Source organism: Thunnus albacares, chromosome 8 (genome assembly GCF_914725855.1).
Source record: "Thunnus albacares chromosome 8, fThuAlb1.1, whole genome shotgun sequence".
NCBI classification, from domain to species: Eukaryota; Metazoa; Chordata; class Actinopteri; order Scombriformes; family Scombridae; genus Thunnus; species Thunnus albacares.
In genome coordinates this window covers 6,149,865-6,173,044 of record NC_058113.1, presented here as the reverse complement: position 1 = coordinate 6,173,044, position 23,180 = coordinate 6,149,865, and the positions used below count along the sequence as shown (strand labels likewise).

At 41.4% G+C, this 23,180-nt stretch overlaps 1 protein-coding gene across 6 annotated transcripts in view; it reads left to right on the top strand.

The window, feature by feature from the left end:
• Positions 1 to 23,180, top strand: part of LOC122986693 (vacuolar protein sorting-associated protein 13B-like) — a 342,876-nt gene that overhangs the window by 19,801 nt on the left and 299,895 nt on the right. For 5 of the 6 annotated variants that reach the window (XM_044358002.1, XM_044358001.1, XM_044358004.1 and 2 more), the window contains exons 4-8: positions 6,426 to 6,543; positions 13,977 to 14,144; positions 15,392 to 15,573; positions 17,137 to 17,311; positions 22,804 to 23,078. In XM_044358002.1, the coding sequence (XP_044213937.1) occupies positions 6,426 to 6,543; positions 13,977 to 14,144; positions 15,392 to 15,573; positions 17,137 to 17,311; positions 22,804 to 23,078 (918 nt within the window). Of the gene's footprint in view, positions 1 to 6,425; positions 6,544 to 7,821; positions 7,927 to 13,976; positions 14,145 to 15,391; positions 15,574 to 17,136; positions 17,312 to 22,803; positions 23,079 to 23,180 lie in introns of those variants that run through there. The other variant, XM_044358005.1, reaches the window with a different exon arrangement.

Here is a 23,180-nt window from a genome sequence, read left to right as displayed (position 1 = left end):
CCTTATGTCCAAACCAACAATGCATTCCTTTTCTATAGACAGGCACTTTGCAGCCAGTGCTTACCACTGATTGTCAATCTTGGGACAAAACTCAAGACAATTAAATTAAATGACTAACAATAAATAAAAAGGGCTATGGGGCTATGGACCCCAAAGAGGTGAATTAAGCATTATTAAGCTATATAACTTAAATAGCTTTCCACTTAACAGCAGAATAAAAGGCAGACTTTCAAACAAGACCGGGTCAAAACCTAGAATAGAGAGGGCTTTTAATTTGTACATTGCCTGGTTACCATCAGACATGGACATTGCAGCATTTTTAAGATGTTCATACAGTAGTTGTAACGTATGGTGCTGTACACACAAGAAAAACATTAAAAATACTTAAAATACATTGTACCAGATTTTGGGTATAGATTATATTGGACTGTTGTGAGAAGGGGTGAGTTAAGATTTAGATGTTTTTTTATATTTTTTATATATTATTTAATTTACAAACAACCTGAGAAATAGTTTTAATACATTAACTGCCAAGTTCATCATTAATGCTAAGTGTAAATGACCCCAAAACAGTGTGTTTCACTTATGTAAAGTTTGCATTCATAAATGTATTTGTTGTATTGCTTTTATTTACCATGCACATGGAAGTGCTTTATTTTTAAAAAGCACTATATGCATGTAACGTGCAGACATTGACACTAAGTCACACTGGTGACGGTGAACAGATCCTCTTCTCACTTGTAAATGTCACACAACAGTCTCCTTCAGAAGGTAATCGTGGCACTGTTCTCGCCTGAGAATATATTAAAACTAAAGTGACATATTAACAGTCCTACAGTGAAAATTACAACAGCTTAATCTCTGCCGTTGCTGCTTGCTGTCGGTTGCTGCGAAATGCATTCTGGGATACTTATCTTCAGTGGCCTTTGTGGCCAAATATGTAACTTCATCACTCAGTCAGTGACTCAGTCAGTGACAGGCTTTTGCATGTGTAGGGCTGGCCAAGGAGTACACAAAAATCCCACTTTGTTACAGTAACAAGACTGAATGTAATTTGTTACATCCACCTGACAAATAATAGGGCTGAGAACAGAAGCTTTGTTCTAAGAGCAGAGCAATGTGGTCTGTGCTGACTGTGGGGTGTGTGTATCACGTTAGCAGCAAGTGTTTTCAGTGTTTTCCTGGCAAAACAATCTGAAATCCATCACATCCACAGTGTCTCCTACCATTCCCCGGCAGCCAGTACTAGAGAAGTTTGGCATTAGGTTTGAAGAAAGCTGGATGGCAAAATGTGTTGTCTGTGAGTGTTTTTGTTGTAGTATGGAGGAGGTCTGATTGCTGGACCCTCCCCAGGGATGGTGCTCTGTGGGCCCTCACATGGAGGACAGGGCCTCTACATGTCAGACCCTGTCTGTGTGTCTGTGTGTTTGTCTGAGTGATTTGGGAGGAGGTCTGTCTGAGATAAGGAGCTATTGGGTTTCCTTCATTTATTTTCTCACTCCATAGGCGTTTGCCCTCCGCTGCCTGGCCTCCAATCTCCAGGCCTGCTGCTTTGATGTCAGCATGAGTTCGCCAGCGACCTGCAGAGGAAAAACAACAATAACAGAGAGTGTATTTACCCAGCAATGGTCTTCTGCATGCTCCCATTAATCTGCTGAAACTGTGTGAAATTGACCAGTTTTAAAAATGTTTGGGTTTCAAAGATCAGGCAGTTTCAGGAAGGCAGGCTAGTCTGCTGCTAAATTCCGCCAACTCATTTTTTCCCTGTATGTTCTACTGGAATTGAACAATTGCCTAGTAATCTGGGGAGGAAAAAGAAAATGTCATATTTTATTTTTCAGAAATATTGCATTGAGCAATAACACAAACAGTGGCAGTTTTGTTGTTTTAGGCCAACACATTTCACTGTGAAAGCCACAAATGACAAGAAATTGCAGACCATTACTTTTTTTTTCTCTACCCACACTTTACACTTTGTAATATGTGTGTATATACAGCACCAGTCAAACGTTTGGACACACTTTCTCATTCAAGAATGGGAAGGTTTGACTGGTACTGTATATGATTTTCAGTAGGCTGAAATTATTTTCAGTGTATTTGTGAAACAGTTTCAGATACATAGAAACCATACCTGTTTATATTGAAATTGAAGTGGACAACTTCAGTTATTATATCCTGTCAGGTGTCCTCACATCACACTGTACAATGTTCTGTTTGCTGTGACCTGTAATGGGCCACTTAATAATAAAGCTGAAAAAAAAAAACATATATACACAACAGTTTACATGTAAATTACTTCCACAAAAGGCAGTTAAGATATGACTGGTTTCTGGAATTTGTGAGCTATAGCTGGTTTATTTGTACAAGGAAAACCGTGACAGTATCTACAAAGGTGCTGTTTGCAATAGCTGGAGGTGGTGGTGGCATTGAGCTAATGTGTTGAGCAGCTCAGATGAGGGTCGACCCTCTAGACATGCTCAACACACTGCCTCCTGGTCCCTGACTGAGCCAGACGTCTGCAGGGGGACAGAGGTCAGGTCTGGCCTTCCTGTGCCCTAACCCTCCATGGGTGCCCACTTACCCTCTGAGTAGGGGGTCCCCCTCGCCTGTCACTCACACTGCCAGGACCTGCTCCTTTTTTCTATGCCTCTGCTCTGGTCTCATTATCTCTCTCACTCTCGCTGTCTCTCAACTGCTCTCGGTCTAACAGTTTCACTTTCTCTCACTCTGTTATTTTTTCCACTTATCTCTTTGTCTCTTGTCTCTCTTTTCCGTTTTTGCTACCGTCATCTTTGGTCAACAGCTGAGTTGACATGCCTGCAGGGGAAGCAAGCCCCCCCCTTTTCCCCAGTCCCTCTGTCTTTCCCTCCTTCTCTCTCCCTCCATCCCTCCCTCCCTGTCCTGTGCCCTGCCGTGGCATTGGAGGGATCAGTTTACCCGGCAGCAGCTGAGGCAGGCTTCATTTGTCCCAGGGCTTCCCTCTGAAAAGGCATTTTTCGCCTCTGGAGAATAGCTCACTGCCCACGGTGACATTGAGCACTTTTGCGCTACCTCCAAATTTGGCAGTCATGTCCTTTAGTGGCAGTTTGAGTTGTTGAACTCAGTGTACTCTTGGCCTGCAGGGCAAGGCATTCCTTTAGGTATAGATGTGAGAGTCTACTGGAGAGGGAGACTGTTTCTAATTCTAATGTGCTCAAGTAGCGTGTTGTGATGTAAACTAAACACCTCAACATGAGAGCATGTCTCATTATAAAGTTATCTCATCGGAAAAACAGTCTTTTTCCTTTCTTTTTCTGACATATCTCTAAATGGTGTAGATGCACCGTTTGAAGTGATGGCAAGTTAACAAATGAAGTGTGAATAATGAGCAACAAATTTACATCTTATTATTTGCCAATCTCTATTCTTTGGAACCTTGATGAAGTATTTATTATTCCTCCCCTTCTGTTTACCAATTCCCACCACTCAGTGATGAAGAAAAAACTGCTTGCATAGTGCAGCTCTACCGCAAAAGACCTTCCTGAACTAAAGTGTAAATATTTCTGCCAGAGCCTCTCTCGTCTCTTTTGGCAATTGCGTGTTTACTCTACCGCACTGGGGGATACTTGCTTCTCTGTCAGTATGTCCACAACTCAAATTATGCAAAGTATGTTTAAAACCTAATCTTCATTACTCAGACACACAGAGAGAAAGGGGTTCATTATCATTAAATGTCAGAACCAGAGAATGTGTGTGTGTTAATTGTGTGGTGTACAAGTACATGCAGCATGTCACTTGCCTGAAAGGTGTGGCTGTGGGTTTTCATTTGCTCATTTGAGCATGTGTGAATAAGTGTGTGTGCATGTGTGTCTGTGTGCATGGAGTAGCCAAATATATTTGGTTTTGACACCTTTAGTGTTTACATTAGTCAGGATAAGGGGAGACTCCTGAGACACTCTGCCACACTGATCCCCCGTTTAAATGCTAAACACATGTGATCGCTCCCTTTCTTTGTCTGGATTGTCTGACTAACTTACCGCCCAGGCTGACTGTGAAAAGGTTACAGTGCTGTAGTAACCCCTAATCAATGCCATACTGGGGGTTAACTCACTCAACCCTCCACCTTTTTCTTGACATCTCTATTTTTAGAATGGTTCTAATGTGTTTGGTTTCTTTTCTTTTTCCCTTTTATGGTAGACTTTTTCTGTGCATTAATTATTTTTTCATTTCTTCCTACCATCTTCAGCCGCAGGATTATGTCTACTGTGAATATGAATATGAGGTATTTGTTCAATGATACATAGTAGCTGTAGAGAAGTTTAGTTATAGTAGTCATAGTATGTCTTTTGTGCTTTGATTCTGATGTAGGCCGCTTTCCCCTATTCTTAGAATTTTATAATTTATGGTAGAAGAGGTTTTTACAGTAGTGCTGGCTATATTCCAAATTGGACAAATATTTGTCTTTTGTGTGCAAAAACAGATTTGACAAATTTTAAGCTCATAACCTCTGATTATGAACTGTTAAATAAAAAGTTGCGAACATGAACAAGTCCTTCTAAAACTTGGCAACAAGACAACAAGCCTCTGCTAAAACTTGGAAACATGACGACCAAGACCCTCTGGAGAAGATGACAATCTGCTAGTAGAAATTTTACAAGTCCACAAAGATGGTCTCTTTATTGTTAATGGAGCTTCTCCAAGGTTTGTCAGTTGATGACATCAGATATGAAAGCCTTGTTTTTTCTGCTTTAAACTTTAGGAGAGTGTTTAAACATATTGCTCAAAAATTGAAGTATTATCAACAGGAACAGCATAAGAATTCCTATTAGATGATTTTCTCTTTTTGTGCATTTGTGGATTTGGTATGCTTAAAGTTGGAGTGCGGGACTTTTATCTCCCCCTTCTGGCAGTGAGAGTAATTACAAAAACACTGTCCGCCATGGCCTACTCTGTTGCTACTGTTGCGGCTGCAAAACAATGGATACATTTTTTTTAGCGTCACACAACCCAGAATTTCATCCATTCAGTCCGATAACATTTGGAAAGTGTAGAGGAGCCACACGATTAAATTATTTCATCCCCATTTAAGTAAGCAGAGGGCTAAACCGGAAGTTAGCTGGCTCGGCCAGTGGAAGTCTCTGGTGTTCATGCTCTGCCCATAGAGCATGCGCAGTATGCATTCAACCCGACACCAGATTAAAAACCCCACTATATTAAAGACAGAGAAATTTTTCTGGCAGTGATAGGTTTAATCAGCATTGTGTGAACTCATTTGGCAAGGGCTTGAATGTAATGTAGTTCATTTTTATGGAAAAGTTCCACACTGCAGGTTTAAGTTAAACTTGTATTTACCCTTATAGATCTAGTGAAAATCCTTGGCTTTTAGCTCTTTAACTGCAAACTCATAACCCCTCCACTGTTTCTCCTCATGTCCTTATTGTTTTAATTGCACCTTATGTCTTAGTCACAGAGCTCCCGCTAGGCTGAGGCACTCTCCAAGCTGAACCAATAAATAACCTCCTCATCCCCAATCCCATTTTGTTTATCTTCAGCCTCATCTCTGAAGGGGATGTCCATTTCATCGTCATTACTCTACACACACAAACACACACATAGATCTTGTACTTGCATTCCTGAGCTCAACAGGCCGCTGGTCTCTGAGTGCTGATGACATGTGATGTTGTGGAGGAGAGACCTTCACGCCTCTCATCCAAGGACCAGAGTTTATTTGTAGAGCCCACAGAGCTGGTTGTTAAATGGGTATGGGAGGACGGTTAGTGGGAAGGTTTGGCGTAAAGGGGGCCTTAAAAACAGTGGTGTATGGTTGATGCCCCCCCTAATCACCTCTGTGCTCATTGCACATACAACCATGCAGGAAGACAGATACTCAGGCACACATACAAACAACCTGATTACCCTCAACAACCAGATAAAGGTAACAGTTAGATTAGACTGGTTACATTGTTTCCAGTTACCAGAGTTTGGTTTCACTCTTTAACCTCTGTGGTGCATGTGCAGAAAAGGAGAACTACACATAGTTGTTTATATATGTCAAGAGTAATTTGACAGAGTGAAATAATTCAATGTGGGTACTGTGGTTACTGTGATTACAACCTGATTAACACAAGCAAGATAATCTGTGGATACATGATGGTTGAGAGATCAACTATCATGTATCCAGGGTAGTTGCCATAATCAAAGCATTTCATAGAAACACAGGTTAGCTTGTGGACATTAGGACCTGCACACTCCACTGTATCAATGTACTTTTCTACTCGTATACACTATAGTAAAATAATAATAAATAAGAACTTAATCTGGTTATAATATTGTGAATAACTGTCACAGCATTTCTAAAGGCACCAAATTCTGTATAGGTCTGTGTGGAAATCTGTGCTTACTTAACTACCTATCCTCACGTGCCGCCTTGTTTGTTTTTTCATCAGGACGACCACGAGAGTGGCTCCAGCTCCACCAGTCGCAGTGTGTCAGACAGCTCCAAGGCTGTGGCCAAGCCCCGCCGCCTCCAGCAGGCTGCCCCCAGTGACCCGGACCTGCCCCCAGGTGAGTGATGGCCCTGGGGCCAGTGAGGCTACCCTACCTCCCTGCTCTGAGATTGACCACCAGGGCAGGCATGGCCTCAATAGGGGAGGACAGGGCCACAGAGTGAAGCAGAGATTAGGACCTATTTACACTACCAAGAAACATGGGTTTTACTCTCTGGTCTCATAAGACATAAAGTACTTGGTTTAAATCCACTAGCTTGTTAGTAGCCCAGTGCCTGCAGAGGTCAGTAACAGATTTAGGTATTGCCTGTTTACAGTGAGAAATACTCTTTTTGGGATGAGTTGTATAGCACTGCATTTTTCACTAGTGTAAATCAGTCAGAGAGAGTATGGGGGATGTGTCTGCGATAAATCACATTGTGATGGCTCTTATCAACAAGGCCACTTGACCACATGCCTCCTAAAGGGAAATGGATTCCATGCCTGCCTTACTTTAGCACTTTACAGCACCTCACAAAGAAGGGTTTAATTGGGGCTGGATATTGGCTTTTAAAAATATTTATGACATTTTTTATCATTTTGTAACTCTCTGTTAGGAGAAGCTTGTGTCTTACACCATAAAAAGCACATAAACAGGCCTCTTAGCATACTTTTTCCCTTTATTTTTATCCTGGCACAGGCTATTTGAATCTTTTCAAATTTAATGCAGAAATGTAATAGGATGCACAACCCCAGTAATCCTACTGAAATACTCAACAAACACTGTATAAAAGTAACAACATTTCAGATACAGCTTTGTAGCAAAAAAGAAATAGAAAGAACCAATGAAAAGTTCTAGAGGCATGGAAAAGCTCACTTTGCCAGAGGGGAATTTGAGATATAAAGAAAAGACACATGGCTTTTAGAGAGGAAAAAAACAAAGAAGAATAAAAGAGAGAGTTGGGGGTCTTCAGCTTTAAGAGCCAGGTCATAGTCTAACACCCAACCATGAGGCACACTCCCAGAGCCGTAGTATGCATGAATGTATGAACCTAAACTCCTGGCTGGTTGTATCAGGGGAGGATCCATTTCCAGGCCTGATGTTATGAGATAATATCTCTCCCCAGCTGTTAAAGCAGGGTGCCTCACACCCCAGCATCTCCCTTTGGGCCTGCCTCCAACCGATCTCCCAGGTGTGTGTGTGTGTGTGTGTGTGTGTGTGTGTGTGTGTGTGTGTGTGTGTGTGTGTGTGTGTGTGTGTTTGTCTGCCTGTGTGTAACCTCATGTGTGTATGTGTATGTATTTGTGTTCATTTGTGTGTGCAGACCAGACTGTTCCAGCAGTGGACCTTGTTTCAACCCATTACAGGCTGTAGAGACAACTCTGGTGTCAAAGGTTGCAGCACCTCAATAACAGTGAGGAAGCAGATGAATGCTGTAATCCCAGCCCGCCTAATTAAAAGGTAGAGGTTAAAAGGTAGACGAGGTAACTAACCTGCTATGACTCAGACAGAGGATGTTTTCCTAAGAATGAGATACAAAACAAACCTGTCAGGGGTCTTTAATGTAGTTAAAGGATGTTTTTAAAGAGTTAGGACACAGCGCAGCATTTCAGGGCAAACAGGCAATTTTGTCATTCATTAGCCTCTCGAGTACCTCTCTTTAGACTTTTTATAGTCCACTGCTATGAATAGATTGTTGTCCTGAGTAACTATTGCATTCCCATTTCTGCCAAAGAAAATACTGATTATCTGTATGGCCTCGTACTGTTAGACATACTGTATATCCTAAAATACATGTCCCCACTCCTTCTGTTTGCCACAGTGTTTGTTTTAATGCTACCAATAAGAGTTGCCAAAGGCAGATATTTTCAAATCCTACACATTGGAGCTTTAATGGTTTGATTATCAGCCATCAAAGAACACAGCAGAACTGTTCAGTGTTGTGAGTGAGTGAACAGCATGGAAACTATGGAGCATGTACACTAAACCAACAGCGGCCAGCAGTTTCAGTTAATTATGAGTCCTTTCTGATTTAAAAAAACTTAAAAAAAATATTTAATAATTTTGTGTATTTTCACAGGTTAACCACACCTCCTGTCAAAAGTTTCATTCCACAACAGATACTGACAGTCCTCTCTATTCATTACACAAATATTAATCTCATTCTATATTACAAGACAATATAAAATATTATAGGAATCCAGTAAGGGAAAGTTATATTTTCTTATATCCATTTTAATACAGTGCACTGCAGCTGTATTATTTAGAAAAGATAAATAAAAATATAATTGAAAAATGGTTTGGTTTGCACTTGCTATTGGCAAATAATCAATATTTAATCCTGATTAGGATTGGAGGCAAAAACAGGCGATTGTTCTTGTTTTTAATGTCACACTTATTCTTGCCCAAATTTGAAGTTAGTTAATCACATGCACCACATCTACAGTGCACTTGAATGCTTCTGTCTCAGCAGGCAGTGATGGACACAGGTAGTCGCTGTGTGTGTAGATGGGTGATAGGAGGGTGGCAGTGTGTAGAGATGTGAAAAACGTACATCAGAGAAGACCTGTGTTAGGAGTGAGACCAACACAAGGCAATGGCCAGTCTTACCTCGTCGTCAGCATCTACGTCGACAAACCACTGTGTTGCGTCTGGTCCCCTCCCCTTCAAAACAACCAAAACAAAACACGGCCGACACTAAAAAGCAGCCACCAGCAATTATCCAGTCATTTGGCCCTAAGCTCTCACATGCTGAATGAATTTATCCTCCCTGTTCTCCCTGTGGTGGAAAATAGTGATGTTAATTTATATGCCATGGGATTGGTAGCCACACAAAGACCAAAGACCAAGTGCTTCCACCTTGGGCAATTCTGTGAGTGATTATGTTTACTGCTGCTTGTGGGGGACCAGCGGCCACCGTTTGCGAGAACCGCATTTCTCTGTTCCATTGGATGCCTGCTTTGACCCTATTCACACTGTTGAAAATGTGTTTTGTTTTATGAGTTCAAAGAGATTTAATAGTGGTACTGTCTCGCTTTGAGTCTAGGTTTAGCTGTTTACCTGTGGGTTGGGTGGATCGAAGTTGTACTCAGACCAGGATTTGCACTTTCAAAGCTGAGCTCCCCTAAAAACCCACAAAAATGTTAGTTTTTGCAAGTGCATTGCGACATTAAGTATGAAATGTCTTTACAGTAAGACGGTTTCTGTATGTAAAGGAAGCTTGCACACAGCTGTGATGGGAGACATCTGCTAGAGAGTTTGAATTTTCTTGCCAAATTCTTTCTTGTCACATATGATAAGTTGTTATTTTGGACATTTGATTGAAACATTAATGAACAGTGCATCTCCAAGCACCATATTGCTTTGTATAAGTTCCTCCACATCTACATAGTTGGATTATCCTAGTACTAGAGCATTGGGCGACCATTTCTCCTGTTATTCCCCGTTGACCTAATACATTGACGTGGATCACACAATATTGGGGAGCAAATTCCTGTCCTAACCATTTTTGTTTTGTTGGATGATAGACTAAATTTTGATTTAAGGTGCTGCTGTCTTGAAAGAATTGTTGTCTCCCACCCTGTCATAAAAGCACAGCATGTGTATTATTTCAAGTTTAGTGTGACCGTGGGCGCATTCATTCCTGTTTTTGCCAAAGTGTTTGTGTGTATTTTACGTGCTTGTGCGTATACTGTTGTGTGAGTACAATGTGTACACCTAAATTTATGTGTCCATTGTGAGTGTACTTGTGCTGCTTTGAGTGTGTCCAAGAATTGTGCATGCATGCATGGTTGTGTAAGTATGCGTGTGATTGGAGGAGATTGAGATTTGCATGGGCTGAAATGCAAACACTCTCCTGAGATAAATCCACGGTCCAGTGCTACTGCTGTCCTGGTACTGGGGCCTCTGTGCACAGAATAAATACAGCAGCTGTTCTGGTATTACTGGGAAATGCTACTTATGAATAGAGAATATCCCATACTGGTAAAGGCTGGAGCTTTCTCCATCTGGAGCTTTCTTGTGTTCTGGAGACCTGCTGTACCATGCATAGTTAGGTTCTGTGAATCTACACTTTTACTACAGTATATGAGGCCCAAGAGCTAACAGAATGGCTAACATAATTAGGCGCCTTATATTACTGATGATAGTAACTTTGTAACAAAACTAGGTCAAAACCTACAGTCTATGGTCAAAACCTAGTATATGGCTGGACCGTGGATGGTCAATATGCAAAATTGTGGCCAGTTTTTTACAGGGATAGTCAGTGGTAGTGTCTATAATGTGAATACCTGGATATTAAATGTTCATCAGCAATTTTCTGCAGTGGTCCCAGTAATTTTTGTTGTTAAAGTGTACTGAAGTAGCATTTGAATTAAAAAGGGTATCAATGCGGTTGCAAGAACAATTCTTTCCACTCATATCTTGGGATGTTTGATTTGAACGAGAACTTATTTTCATTTTAATTATAACTATTCTAATTATCTGTTAACTCCCCCTGCTCTTTCATCTGTTTCTATCTGTGGATTTCTGTAAACATATGGTCTCATCCATATGTTTATGTGGGATTAGCATGCTAGGCTAACAGTCAGTCAGCTGTGTGACTTTATATCCATGACGTGATGTCTCTCAGAGCACACAAACGCCGTCAACACACCTGTCACCTGCCCAGCACGGCGCTGTTAAACCTGAAACACTGCGACTACACCTTATTTTTATGCAGTCCATAGGCTACACACAGCACGGCACGGCTATGCTAACGATGCTAGCCATGGTAACTAGCTGCTGGCTGCCTAGCAGGCTGGTAAAATGGATCCAGCAGGTCTCTTTGTATCTGTGGGTTCGTGCTCCTGTCAGTGTCAGAGCCTCCGTGTGAGACGCTTCAGTTGGTAAATGTGTTTTTAAAACTTATTTCGAGCTGTGCTCGGGGCTCTGCTGTAAACACCCACTGAGGACTTAACAGAAACTGTTTGCACCAATTCATTTTGAAAGACCAGTGGTTAATAGGGAAACTTCAACACTGGGCAGTCCAACCAATGGTGTAACTTCATCACTCAGTGAGTCAGTTACAGACAGACATTTGGGGTTACAGGGCTGATTTGTGCCCGGTCCAGCCAAAAATATAGGCCAATGTTTCCAGGATCCTGCAGGAAACTGTTGCCATAGTGGATGTGAGATCCTTGCTTCACTATGTTTACGATCCTGGTGTTTTAAATTTTACATATAAAAGCTCAAATTGTCCTGGGAATGTATAGGATTTTGTGAATTATATGTAGCACTTTAAAGGGGCTATTGTCCACAGTAGCTATGTATTCTTTTGGCTACCTTGCTAACTGTACTAATTACATTTCAGAATAACACAGCAGGACCAACTTACAGTGTATTTATTGTCTGACGGACTTGTCAATCTTTCTCTCCGTGGCTAATAACTGGCACGGCTAATAGCTGCTAATACTTTCCATATACAGGAAAAATGGTGAACATGGACAGTATAGTGTTTCTTTCCTGTATTGCACAGAAGAGAGTACTTGGCCTGTTCTGAGATCACATAAAGGAGCTGTTTTTTCCAGTCATTTTATGGTTGAACAGTTTTAAGTGGGCTCCTTCCCTGTGGGCCGCAGCACAGGTGCTGGCTGTGTCAATTGTTTACAGAAGTTCAGAGCAGCGCGATGGCTCGCAGAGAGAAGGATTGGGGCCCTGGACTTGGTGCAAGGCAAGAAGAAGTATAACAAGTGTAAGAGAGTGCAAGAGAGAAAGAGAGACACCTTGACACGGGCAAATTAGATCCAGAGAGGGAAATAGCAGGGGGTAAAGTGCTGGTTTTACTGCCTAGGCTGCAGGTGCGACAGCAGCTTTCTGACTGACCCCAGAACCACAGCCACACACAGCCACATTCATGCACGCAAGAGAGCAGCCAGGCACACACTCAAACTCAGGGAAGCACATACATGCATGCAAGGCCACGCACAAATGTCACAAACACACATTGCGTTTATTAGTTGAGTTTATATTATGTCATCCTCTCTTCCTGCCACTCTGTTTGGTCAGGCAGCAAACTCTTGAGAATTTTGTCAATTGGATTATGCTAATGTGTAGTCAGGCCTGTGTACAAGTGGCAGAACAGCTAACCAATTCATATAAATATTTTCATCAACAGCACCATTTAGTTCTGCCTAATTATCGGTTCTGTTATGCCCTGGGCCAGGCATGTAGATACAGGAAGACAAACATTTGGTTTGGAAAATACGAGGAAAGCATTAAAGGTTTATATGTTTTAACTTGTAGTGACTGTGTTTAACAGTACATGGGAGGAATGAATAATGCCATTGGTCCTGTGGTTAGGAGGATTTATTGGTGTATATTTTCATATTTTATGGTCGAAACTCCCCTGTCTGTAATATTTTAAGTTCTTTCTTACTTTGTTGAGTAATGACCTTACCATGTATGTTTTTCCTGCGAAGCTTCTGTTTCTGGGCGTCACTGCGGCCATTAGGAGGTACTGGTAACACTGCAGGATGGCTCCCTCAGCTCTGCTGAAACCCAATCTATGGGACTGCTCTTTCTCTCCTTCTTGCTCTTGGTTACTACATCCCTCCGCCTCTTCACCACAAAAGCTACCAGCCTCCCAATTTTCACCCTCACCAAAAAATCTATTTCTATATTCCTGTTTTTTTTTCCATTTGTGCAAAATTGATTTCCCTAGCCTTTGCTCTCCATCACCACAAAATATACAAGTCCCTTTCTGTCTCTCATTGTTATCATATCCTTTGTGATGAGTGAGTGTTTTTCAACATACGTTGCCCATTTCTTTTTTTCTTCTCAGCGTTGGTAGAGTGGGTCATTCATTTAGAATCCTGGCATTCCCAAGGCCAGAGTTTCACTGTGCCATCGATTACTCAATCTTGTATAAATATGTATAGTCCTGTATTGTGTGTGTGTTTGTGTGCTAATCCATGTGTGTTCTCATGCAATGAAGCCCGCGTATGAACATGCAGGCTCCTCAGTTGTTTTAACGGGCTTGGGAGGGATATGTTTGAGGCAGCATGTGCATAGTTTGGGGTTAAACAGGACTTTGCATCTGAGAGGAGAGGAGAGCCCTTCAGAGATTCATAAATTCACCCAGGATTTGTAGCGCTGCTCAGGCATGGTGGGAGTAAAAATGTTTTCTTATGGATATTTAGTTCCTTTCACTGTACGTGTCCAAGGGATAGACTGTGGCGAAAAATAACATGTCAGGACCTCCTCTTATTTATGAGCCCATGAGGATGGCAGGGGTCAGTGGTATTGAGCTTAGACTTTCAGGGAATGCAGCTCTGGATTTCACTCTTTTTACGGTGTCTCAACACAAAATTAATCTAGTCCTGATATATGCTAGTGAATGTATGCTAATATAGCTACTTTGTCCTCCTGTGTGCATGTGTGTCTCTATGTATGTATGGTTTTTGTGTATTATTTTATGTGTACTAATTGTGTCATTTAACATGTTTCTCATGTGTATGCTTATGTTTTTGTAGGTTATGTGCAGAGTCTGATCAGGCGTGTGGTGAACAATGTCAATATTGTGGTGAACAACCTGATCCTGAAGTATGTGGAAGATGACATTGTGCTGTCGGTCAACATTACCTCAGCAGAGTGCTACACTGTGGACGATATATGGGAGAGGGCCTTCATGGACATCACTGGTGAGCAATGACTGCTTACATTCCTTGGTAGTGGGATTAACTAGTAAATCTGCTGAGACAAGAACCTATATACTACAGTAAGTGTTTAATTTTGTTAGTTCAAAGTAAGGTCAAACGTACACATCAGGCAACGTGGCTGTTTGTTTAAATGCCCAAAGTCAGCTGCCAGAATAGTCTCATATTCAGACTCCCCAGTCTGATAGCAGCATGTGTAGGGCCTATGCAGAGTGGGCTTTGACACAGAAGAGCTCAAATTTAAAACCACAAAAGATGAATGAGGTGGGGGATTTTAAACCTTAGCATACCACTTGTAAATAGAACGGTAGGAAATGCAATCCTTGTGGGCTCTTGCATTTGATGGCTACATGGTTCATGTGTTGTTTTTGGTTTCAATTCCTTGAGGTAGAGACATGAATTACATATAGGAAAGAATGAGAATGTTAAACCAAGCTGCTCATTCATGTTTGAACACCTAATGAGACTGATCAAAATCAACGTGTTGACCGCTCCTGTTACCTGTGCCATTACCTATCCCATTAGTTACATAATGTTTCTCATTGCTGGACAGTGACACACTCCTGGCTTTCTGAGGTTACTGCCAGAGAAATACACATATTTTAAACTTAAAATACCACCATAACTTTTAAAGAGAGAGCTAGTTCTTCAAACCATCATAAAAGTCTATAACAGAGAAATCATGAATGGTCATTTTCAGGCATTGTTATCACTGTGGAATTTTTCATTAAGGGAGCCTCATTCCAGCAAGTGAAACAAATAGTGGTTAAAATAATAGTAGTTACTGGCACTGAGGAATAGAATCATTCTGGGAATGATGAGTGCTGTTATCGGTCTGGTGGGGTGAGTGAGTCAGTGACAAGATAAAATCTGATGATGTGTACGGTACCATTCCACAAGACAAACACACACACACACACACACACGCCCACATACAACCCTTGTGAATTCAACATTACACAAGAGTTCTATGACGCCTGCTGAGTATCATCTCCCTGATCTTTCTAGATCACAGATGATGGGGATTTACTTTTAGGTGTAATTGTGTATGCTTAATAATATCCCCCAATGATACCACTCTGAAGGCTCACATTTTTCTGTGCACGTACACGTCTAATACACATGTTGACATGTTGGTTTATTGTCAAGCACAGTATATGTAGGGGTCAAACTCTCATGTGTTGTACATGAAATAATCTATATTCATTTTGTCTTCTATTCTCGCTGTGCAGCTCCAGAACTGGTCCTTAGGAAAGTGATCAACTTTGCTGACTGTACTGTGTGCTTGGACAAGAGGAACGCTAGTGGCAAGATCGAGTTTTACCAGGACCCGCTGCTGTACAAATGCTCCTTCAGAACACGTCTCCATTTTACCTACGACAACATCAATTCCAAGATCCCATCTGTGATCAAAGTAAGCTGCTCCAAATTTCAGCAATAACAATGCCAAAGCTCAATATAGAGAATGTGTTTTTATATGGGTTAATCTCGTTATCATCCAAACATGTAATACATGCTAGTGATGGAAAAGTTAAAGCCTGTCATAACTGCTTACAGTTATTATAGGAATATGTGACTTACTTGTGATGGTTAGTTCTTATGAACTCAATAGCAGGATATTGACTAATTTCAGCCTAATGTCTTAATCCAGTGATCAACACCCAGTCTAGACAGTTATCATGTCTGGAAGAAACAGCTTTTGGACTACACTGATAATGTACTATGAAACATCATTGGTGCAAGTTTATAAAGTTGCTTAATGTCTGAACATTAATCTCAAAATAGCTTAATTTCAAATAATATAACAATTTTGTTCAGAAAAAAAGTACTTACTAGAGAATCATCACAGGCAGTCAAAGTAATTTTCTACTCATTGTCAGTGGAGCAGTGAAAGATGTTTGGTGAACATCACAGATTAGAGATTTAGATGTCTTGTTCCTTAATGTGGTGGAGTTTTGTTTATGTAGTTAATATCTAAACTATTTCTGATGGAAGAAGTTAACCTAATCCTTTTACTGATGCATTTTAACCTCTAAAACTCTTGGTTTAAATAAGTCAATTTTGTGAACGTTTGTAGGTTCTAGCCAGAAAATCGATTGTGGCTGTCTGTGGGTTCATGTTTCTGTGTATTGCATTTGTCATCTCTCCACTATAAAGCTACATTGTGGTAATTTAATTCAGTCCCATTTATCTGTGAAACTAATTTTGTCAACAGGCTGAATTAAAGCAGAACTGGCTCATTCCCATCTACATACAGTCAGTAACAAGCTTTGTGGTTTAGTGTTATTGAATAAGGTTTTCACAATGACCCATCAACAAAATCACACATGAATGGTTTGCCACATTTAGTAGTTGTGTCTGTTATAGCAGCATGTTACAGAATAACATGCAAGCAAGTACACTTCTGACTGTATTTTGGTACGTCTTCTGTTATCTATAATTTATTAATACTGCATTTATTCTCTTGAAGAGAAAAAAATGTATAATACAACCCCCTGTGCCTGAGTGAAATGTTCTGTAGCTGCAGTAGATGATTACAGTAAACACATCGGTTCACATTATATGTCTTATGTGGGTACATTTGTTTCAGTTTGGACCTGACTTCCTTTTATTCTGACATTGTCTTTATATTGTGGAATGTGTCTACTTCCTTCTTGTTACTCTATACTGTACATCTACTCACATTCAAACCATAATTTGTGGTTTGTAGCTGTAGGTCAGCATATAACAGCATATTTGTTTAACAGGAGCAGAAATTGTGTCTTCCACATGCAACACTCATCATCCATCAGTTAGCCAGAGGGGAATCCATACTAGTTCTTATAGGACCTTTTCATTAAATATTCCAATTCACATTATGTGGGAGCCCACCAGAGGTGGTTGGGCCTGTAGCCCATTTCACATCTAAACATATAATTTAACAAATCAAATTTCAAAATTTAAACCATCTCTTATGCTTTCTTCTTTGTTTCCTCAGATCCAGACCATGGTGGAGAGCCTGAAGTTGTCCATTACTGATCAGCAGCTACCCATGTTTATCCGCATTTTAGAGCTGATTATTGCCCTCTACTATGGGGAAATCGGAGGACACAAAGAAGGAGAGGGAGAAGAGGGCAGTGGTCATGTCAGGGAGGCTGGAACAAGTTTATCTGGTGAGTGAGGAGAAAGAGAGCCCTCTTTGGGAGGGGAGTGACAGTTCTCTCTTTGTTTTTAATTTATTGTAATCTAAAAAACACGGGGTTGCTTTTTTTATTTCAAATGTTTTCAAAAGATCTGAGCAGAGTTTCTTTAAAGCTGCTTTCAGTAGAATTTGAAACTTTATGACTAGCAGTGGCCCCTGAAGAGAACTTGCGTGAGCATGTTAAGTAAGGATGGTATGAGATTGGTGATCTGCAGCTGCAGATGCTGCCCTACGTATGATAAAAATATTTGTTGCTGTTGAATATTTTAATAACAACTATTACTGAATATGCCCTACAGCAACAACTGATGTTGCCGCTACTACTGCAGCTGGCACCCAGTGACTACATAAAATTTTGTTCTTTATTCATTTACCCACAGTATAGTAGAATGAGGCAGAGTGCCATCCTTTTTGCTGAAACTGCTGTGCTGTAGCTGTACATTTCTCCCCATGTACCAAGCAAGGGACATGCACAGCAAAATGGACCAAAATTTTACTGTGATAGTAAAATTTTTTCTACAGGCATTATTCTGTTCTATCAAAATTAATTTGGAAGTGATATATTTAAGTTTCACAGTGAATACAGAAGTCTGGTTCCTGTAGCAGTCATATTTCTCAATATAAAAAAAATGTGCTTCAAAGCTCTGAAGTGGTTAATGAGCCATCGGACTGTACACAAAGCTTTGACTTTTTCCTTAGACAGCATTTTCATCCCATGATGCGCTGCATGTTGCCTTGTTCTGTTCGGGGGGGGGGGGGGGGGGGGGGGGGGGGGGGAGTTGTCTGTCCATGTGCTGCTGTTGATCCTAAATGGGACATTGAACATCACTTTGACCATGGTGTGCGCTCCTCCTGCTTTTTCCACAAACAAACGCCGGAGCGTGTAACTCAACACAGACCGTTGTCGTCAGGCCTGATCCCCTCCATGTGTATAGAGGCAGGAGAGAGGAGGATGAAGGGAAGAGGATGAATCAAACACAGGCCCATCTCTGCCTTTCTGATTGGAACCCCACAGGAAATCACACTCCCTACATTCAGGAGCCGAGCGATACACACACACATGCAGTCGGCTTCTCTCACAGGCATACCGCATACAGACATGTACAGTATGCGGTATGCCTGTGAAAGAAGGCATACCACTATGCACAGTCACCTGCAGCATTTGCACATGTAAAGTAGGAGTTAAAGGCACACGCACGCTTGCATTCACGCAAGCATACACGCACGCACGCTTGCACGCACACACACACATGTACATATACATATTTATACATACTTTTAATAGCCGCAGCCACCCCCGTAAACCCCCTTACGAAAACCCCACCTCATTCCCGAAACGCCCATCTCATCTCTCCCCAACTGCTCATCCCCATCCCTGCCAAATAGAACAGGATAAAGTCCTACAGTAGGTCCCACTGGGCTAAATCAGCCTCTGTAGCACCAGGAGCAAATTATAGTGGAGGGGAAGTGGTGGGCAGAGGGGAAGCAGGCAGCCCAACACAATACAGCCTATTCGCTCACTCCCTCTAACTTACTCCCTGCCTGTTGGCCTGGAACTTTTACTGCAAGTTGGCGCAGCTTCCAGTTCAGTGTCCAATGCCAGATGTAAGAGTCGGTGTCATGCTACTGCTATGCAGAGCCTCTGAGAATGAATTAGTATCCCATCACAAAAATATACAAGAGGGGACCAGCTCTTGGAACCTGAGCGCCCCCAGATCTTGTTATGCTGGAAGTAATCGACAGAGTGAAGAAGCTGAAAGGGGGCGGGGGGCAATTGTGCGTGTATGCAGTAGGTGGGTGTGTGTTTGTTGGAATGGGGGTTGAGAGGGTTTCAGGCTTGTTCACGAACATGTGGTTTTCGGTGTATTCATTTCAGATTTAAAGAACAAAACTTACGTCTTTTGATAATAATAGCAGAATTATAGCTGAAATGATTTATTATTTATAATAAGAAAATATGATGTATTTTTTTTTTAACTGGTACAGCCTTTAGGTTCTGAGTACTACAACATTCATGTATGTTGATGCTTATAGTGACTGACTTGGCTTACATGCATATTTATTTTTGTGGGTTGTAGTTTGTAGGAAACAATCATTGTCACATGATTTCTGGAACATGATCCCAGTATCGTACATGGTACTTCATCACATTCATTTGATTTCCCATAGGCTGCTGGTGGTGTCTCTGCTGTACACTCTGGCTTCAATGCCCTGTGTGTGTGTGTGTGTGTGTGTGTGTGTGTGTGTGTGTGTGTTCCTTGTTTTTTTTACTCTTGCTGTGAGCAGGATTTTGTAACTGATGCTCTTGGACTGAGGCTTATATTTGTGTGTGCGTCTTACAAAATTAGCGTATGTGTATGAGTGTATGTGTGTGCGGATATGTGGACAAAAGATTGAGCTGAGAGTAATGGATTCAATCTGGATCCACTCTGTGTTGTATTAATAAGCCGTGACTTTTAATTGAAAGCGGCTCTTTCTAGAACATTTTCAAAGGGAATATTAATTTTTCCCCCATGTGAAGGTGTTTTTCTTTTTGCCAATTAACGAAGTGGAAAAAGCCTTGTAATGTGTTTATATGCCCATGATTCACTGTGGCTGTATGTTGTTTGTTTGAATCTCTCTTTTAGGTAAGAGCCAATGTCTCATTAATGAATAGCCCTAATAGGTGAATGGCGCGGGATACTTGTGTGTCACTAACCAAAGCAGCCTTTCAGTCAGGATTAGACGGCTAGTTTTCCTACTGTCTGAAATTCAATGAAGTCTGTGAAACACTGTAAAAATTTCAGTGGTCGGAAACATAGATGACTAACATGCTTGAATGGACCAGCTGGTCACGGCAGCGAAAGCTGTACGGTTTCAACAAGTATGTGAAGAATTACGAACCGAGGCCTGTGGCTGCTAAAGTGTGGCAGGGTGTGTGTGTGTGTGCGTGCATGCATGCATGCGCGCCTCTCTGTATAGCATGTGAGCATGTGTATGACTGACTGGAGCTGTTGTGCGTTTGTGTGTGTGTGTTTTGTGTTCTGTACAGTGTGCATGTAGGGCTGAGGGTTTGCTTTGAAGGAGAGCTCGCCTTCTCTGCCCTTTCGAATGGACCATACCATCACACTATCAGCTAGAGGCCACAGGCTATCGCCCCATTATAAACCTCATGTGGCTCCCTTATGCTAGCCCAGTGGCGTGAGAGGTCCTTTTTTAATCATCTTTTCACTTTTCAATATTTGTGTGACGAGGCGTAGGGCATTGAGTTTAGAAGTCTGTGGCTATGGATTAATCAGCTTTTTGTGTAGCAGAGTGTTGTTTTATATTCTCCTGCCATGGCTGCTAAAATGGATTTTGAAACATTTTGATGTTAATGTCACACTGGTAGTGTTAAAATGAAACAATATGTGATGCATATGTTGGTATGTGTTCCATTATTTTCAAAGTAACACACTGAAGGGTGTGTCAATATATGTAGGTACTGTATTACCTGTTAGGAAGTGATGAACTGACAGATAATCTGTGACTGGACAAATTAAAGGAGAGGGTGGAGAAAGCATTACACTTTGGTATGTACTTTTGTTTTATGTGATAAGCCCTGAATATCTATCAAGTTTAGCTTGAGTATGTGCATATATGCACGTATGCCCAAACATGCATGCTCATTCAGCAGATACATAAGATGCAGAGTAGCCTTTTTATTGGTCAGGTAACCAGTCCACCTCTTCCTCTATAAACATGGAGGGACATCTACTGGCCTGTGAGGGCACTGCCTTCTCTCACTCCTCCTCTCTCACTGGCTCAATGTCATTCAGCTATTCACTGACTTACACATTCACTCCCTTGCTAACTTACACATACACCACTGCCTGGAGACCTTGGACTCCTGATAACCAGCCATGACCCTAAGTGATGGATGATACATGGTGCTTCTGAGCTCTGTTTACAGACATATGGACGCTTATGTGGTACAACACTTATATTGATAGTTGTCCATAAAAAAGATCCAGTCATTAAAGCTTTGATTGTTCTAATAGGGAAGCAGAGAACAGTGGAGGTTGTATTTCACATCTGTGCTGTCATATCGCTCTACCCCACAGCAGGATACATTTTGGCCAGCCCACATCTCTCTCTGGGAATTTTTCACTCACTTCTTTGGATTAATACATCAAAGTCTCCTTAAGCCGGTATGTTTTGATCACTTGATTGGTAATTGCGCTTTTATTTTGATTGCCTTGCAATTCAAACGTAGGCTTCGTCGGGCTGTGACGTGAAGCGAAAGAGCTTAACTTGTTGAACTGACACCTCAAAGGCTTCCACAGAGTGAAAACAAAAAGGATAAAAAAAGAGAAATGGGAGATAGAATCGGACAGGGAGATTGGGGAAGAGAGATAAAAAGCCATAACATGGGATTTCCAACTGCCAATTCGCAAAGTGAAAGATTTAATTAAAATATGTCATAATTTTCACCGCCTTAGCCTCTGGGATTCCTAAGCTGTGACCTCACGGACAATATTGTTTTCTCGAGGACGTGAGGCTGCAAGGAATGGGATTACACATTCTTGTGTATTGACATCAGCTTCCTCTCTCCCGACGTGTATGGAAACAGACACGATGGGACAAGTTCAGAGGTCAGGATCAGAGACGATGTGGTGTGTGGCGTTTTGGTCAAACGTGTGACCCCCCCCCACCCCCAAATGATTTGCTGAAAAAGAGGGGCAAGATAGAACTGAGTGGGCTTCACCGTACCTCTGTCTGGCCTCCATTGGAATAGACTTCCTCTCAGACACATGCACGCATGCGCACACACACACACGTGCGCACACACGTGCGTGCGTGCGCACACACACACACAATCAATCTCCACAGATGTACAGAGAGTGAGTTCATGCAGCACACATATACTCTCACACACCTGCATACTGGAGCGTTGGCAGTAACTACTGTGAAACCGCGTTGGTCTGTGCTGTTTTTGTGTGTTCAGTTGACAGCTGAAACAACTTGCTTGTATTAAATTAGCCTGAAGGCATGGACAAATTAATTTAGTGTTCTGCACTGGGCACAGACACTTTCATTATCAAGAATTTTCTCTGTTTGACCAGTTTGTCCACAGAAATTGTTTTAACTATTAGAGTAAAATCATTCTAATGTGAGAACTGAGTGTTAATCATTTGAACCCTGGTCTGAATATAATATAAGTTTGTACTAATGTAACACATTTGTTTTTGCACAAGACAATGACCTTCTGTTTTTATTTAAGATAATTATGCATGTTTTATTATGTCTGCACTGTGTAAACCAGATCATCCAATGTTTGGAATTAATTATTAATGTTAAGCATCTTAAACATACTTTTTCTAGGAGTGAAAGACAGATGACCTGCAGACAGTAACCCTGACAGTTTTGTTCCACCACTATTTAAACAACAGTAAAATCTGTTTATATTTGCATTATAATTAATTAAGACTTTTTCCCCTCTAGGGATGGATGTGGATATGGAGAGCCAGGGGACTAGCCAGTACTCCAGTCAAGACTTCTATATGCAGTCTGGGAATCCTGAAGAGGCAGACCAGGGTTGGGTGTCCTGGGCTTGGTCCTTCGTCCCAGCCATTGTAGGCACAGAGGAGGAAGGAGAGGAAGGCCTCTACCAGCAGAGAGAGACAGGAGGCATTCCCAACAGCCCCCAACAACACACACCCAAGGATCCCATCGTTTCTATAGGCTTCTACTGCACTAAAGCTTCTGTTACCTTTAAGGTAATTCAACTGTTAAAAAAACACACACACATGTATTATACACAGTGTCAACAAAAATACTTTAAATACCTTTTTGTGTCCAAAAAAAACATATGAGAATGG